The sequence below is a fragment of the Mycetomoellerius zeteki genome, unplaced genomic scaffold (assembly GCF_001594055.1).
Source record: "Mycetomoellerius zeteki isolate Tzet28-1 unplaced genomic scaffold, Tzet1.0 scaffold113, whole genome shotgun sequence".
Taxonomy (NCBI): domain Eukaryota; kingdom Metazoa; phylum Arthropoda; class Insecta; order Hymenoptera; family Formicidae; genus Mycetomoellerius; species Mycetomoellerius zeteki.
Window position 1 is genome coordinate 847,199 of NW_017256051.1, and position 3,986 is coordinate 851,184.

General features: G+C 33.2%; 1 protein-coding gene across 1 annotated transcript in view; it reads right to left on the minus strand.

Moving 5' to 3' along the window:
- Positions 1 to 844, minus strand: part of Shmt (serine hydroxymethyl transferase) — an 8,626-nt gene extending 7,782 nt beyond the window's left edge. Inside the window, exon 1 of the mRNA XM_018455198.1 lies at positions 387 to 844. Within this exon, the coding sequence (XP_018310700.1) occupies positions 387 to 563 (177 nt within the window). The 5' untranslated portion in view covers positions 564 to 844. The remainder of the gene's footprint in view (positions 1 to 386) is intronic.
- Between the last annotated feature and the right edge of the window lie 3,142 nt (positions 845 to 3,986).

The following is a 3,986-nucleotide window of genomic DNA, read 5'->3' on the forward strand; positions in this document are numbered from 1 at the left end:
TGGACATATAACCATCCATTAATATTTCAGGAATATTATTTAATATTATATAATTTTAGTAAAATATTATTAAAATGTTATATTTAATATTCTGACAATATGCCTAAAATATTATTTAATATTAAATAATATGCGCTTATAGGGATTTAATATAAATTGTCGCTCTTCTTCATCCCGTTCCCTCTGATCCTCCCACTTCAATCAGCTCAGCTACGGCACTGGCGAAATGTTAATCAAATGCAATCAAAGCTAGAAGAGCACATCGTAACGTTCATTCTCGAGCCATCAAAAGTTACACGAAAGTTACGATTACAAAACCGGGCTGCGTTCCAAAACAGTATTAACTAAAACTCTAGCTGTTATAATAATTACTCAAAATCACTTACTTGTTCCGGAATGCAACGCGTGGTAGAGAGATGATAGCCTCGACTATATGGAAGACTACAAGTATCTGCGAGGCGTCGTTGATTTACGAAATTCTTTATATGTGGACTCCGGGCGCGTAGCAGGTTCTCGACCAATTGAAAACCGCGCCGATTTAAACTTGACCAATTCCCGACCATCTTCGCGCGCGCGCGCACGTCGTATATTTGTGCGTGAATGTGTCTTTGTCGTGATGGGGAGCGATCCCAGTCGTCGGTAACGGTTAGGGTCGTCTGATATGGTTACATGTGATATGAACGTCTCTACTTTATGCGAGATTGGATCCGACACAATTCCTCAAATTCTGTTTGCAGAAACCGAACGTCCGACTATTTATTATCACGTGACCGCCACGAATCGCGAGACACGCAATCGCGTGATATCGTGGAACTGATACAAAGCGCAAACGCCAGACGTTTGCGGTTCGTAACTTCGTACTCATTCGTATTCATTCACGTGATCGTGATGTCGCGAGCGCGTCGTTTACAACGTTCAAAGTATTCTCCACTTTAAATATTTTCTAGAATTCCTTCAATTGACATTCAGAGATTTTTTTACGCATTTTTAAGGGTCGATAGAAATGACAATCCGACTCATTTACCCCTCATTTGCGGTGCAGTTACATATCTGCACTCTATCAAACTTTTATTACAATATATTGTCTTTTAGAAAAAAATATTGTGCTATGAAACTCGTTTTGGCTTATATTTTACGAAGCTACGAAGCCTAGCTATTAAAGAGTCGAATTTTGCAATTTCACTCTTAAAAACATAATAAATAAATCCATGCAGCAATATCGTTGCAATAACGCTACAATATTGCTGCAACATGCAATATTACTGCAATGTTGCAGTATTGTTGCTGCAACTTTTGTGCTGTAGGGGAAATGATATGTTCCTTATTTACGGTGCAGATACATATTTTCTTTTACGGTGATATTTTATCTCCGTGTCTCCTAAAACCTTTATACATTTTAAAACGAATTATGCATTTAAGCAATACTTTTTCAATGTAATAATTTAAATAATAATGTAATATTCTATCTTTTCATATTTGATTTTAAAAAAATTTCGATTGCGGTGCCTCAATAGCCCCCTCCCTTGACAAATTTCTGAATCCGACAATGTTCTACGGTCAATCCTTTGTAACAAAAGGAATAAAAAGATAACGTTCGAATGAAATTAACGTCTCAATAGAACAAGTAATGGACAGGGCAACAATATATATAATTTATTTAAAAGAGAAAAGAGCCAGAAAGAAAAAATTGCAGATTAAAATTAAAAAGAAAAAGAACAGAACAGTATGACGAAAAGGGAAAGAATGCATGGATTGAAATTAGAGAAAAAGAATTAGACAGGAAAAATATGATTAGAGATATTACGAGGTACGCGTATTGACAGACGATAGTTCCGTTCATCAGAAGACACTCGCGAACGAGGAGTTGGGAGAAATTACATCGTTTTGATAATGTAACACTGTAATAACGTGATGTTCCGATAAAGTGATGTTGCTCTGGTTTTTTCTTCGATTGTGCACAATAAGCGTTTATTCGTCGATGCGACGCGCACGAGAATAATCAGAACACAATGGAATGAGCGTCGAAAGATGTTATCTCTTCTAAGTTCCAAATGATCGCCAATGTGGCTCGATATAACGTACGCTCCCGGATCGATGGTGCATACAGACTGCGACATATATATTTGATAAACGAGAGAAGCTGACAACAGAGAAAGAACAGTACGATATAGTAGTTATGTTCTCCTGCAGAAGTGAAAGTAACTAATAGTTCTTTTTAATCCAGATCGCATTCGGTGACCCTTTAAAGCACGCGGAAAGTTTTGTAATACTTCGTGTAAGAATTATGTAAAACTTTCATAAACGTTAATCAATTAATTCAACATATTCCTTATTTTTATATCCTAATTCTTGTTCAAAAAGTAGTGAAATAAACATCTTAATTGAATTTGCTAAAATAGCTTTTATAATGCACCGGTGAAAAATTTTTCATATTTTAATTTTAAGAATTTATTATATTTTAAATTTGTGTGTGAAGACTTCTGAAAAAAATATCCCTTAAACTTCTTTAGAATTTATAAATTCCTTCAGAAATTATAGAATAAACAATCTTAGAAATCTTAGAATACTTCAGAATTTACGTATTTGAAGAATTCTAAAAAAAAATGTAGATTTTCTTTGCATCTCCAAAAAGTGATTCAATTCGTATAAAAAAATTTGAGAAATTTTTTTAATTTATACAGAAATTTTAAGAAATTCTGAAATTCACATAAGTTTGGAAAATTTATATTTATGTACATTTATGAAAAGTTTTAAGAAAAATTTTCACCAGGATTGCCCCAGGATAAAATTTGGTTACGTGTAATTACCGTTAATTGTTCACAAAATCTAAGATAATCTAAATAAATATATAGGATATAAATATATAAAAGATCTTTGATATCAATTTTAATGTTTCTTTTAATTGTTCAATATTAAATAATAGTGGTAATTTAAATACACTCTTCTAGATAATTTGTATCTGAAAAAGCATTCTTTATATTATGTTTAAATACCGAACGATGATTTTTCATACGCAAATATTTAACTGGAAATAAGCTACGAATAATCTTCATAAATCTGAGAATTAAAAACGGGTGGCGAGTAAAACATGGACTTTTCTTATCACTAACGCACGACACGCGTTGTTATGCAACTAATTTTAACATCCAATTTCTTAATCTGTTATTTGTATCGCGAACCAGCATGACAACGTGATACTTGCCATACAAGCGAAAGGAAGTTGATCAGCCGTAAGAAAATTCCGATGCAATGTTGGCGAAAGTAAACTTAAATGATACGCTTGTGTGCGTATACGTTGTGCTTTTTTTATAATAAACGCCTGCTAATTTAACGTAAAAATTAGATTTCAAACATTTAGTCTACATTCACAAAGCACGTGATTACAAGGATGTGGTAAGTCGAAGCTCTTTAACCATGTCGCTCTTTTTATTTCGATATCGTGTACACTTAAGGCTCCTGAGTAGTCACGTTAATTTTTATTACGTGCCATTCGTAAATAAAAATAATTTGGATAAAACAAAATGACGAGATTGTATTAAAATTGTAAAAATGAACAAAAACTATGCTTATTCCTCCTGGCAGTCAGTAAATAATCGTAAAAAGTGATAAAAGTACTTTTATTCAATACGCCCTGTTTTCACTTATGCCTTTTGCCCTTTTCACTTTTATCACTTTTTACGATTATTTATTGACTGTCGGGGGGGGGGGGGGGGTAAAAGGATAAAGATAGCTTTCGTCCATTTTTACAATTGTTTTAAAGCGATCTCATGTCGTTTTATCCAAATTGTCTTTATTTACAAATGCACGTAATAAAAATTAATGCGTTATTTCTTGCTTTTGACGTCACGGTTTAATATAGATTACTCAGGAGTTTTAATTACTTCTTTTGTTGCCACATTATTACGTTCGAACTATTTTTTGTGTTTTTTCGTGATTAACGTACTATCTAATCGACAATGTAAACGAAGTTTTTATCAAAGGATCTC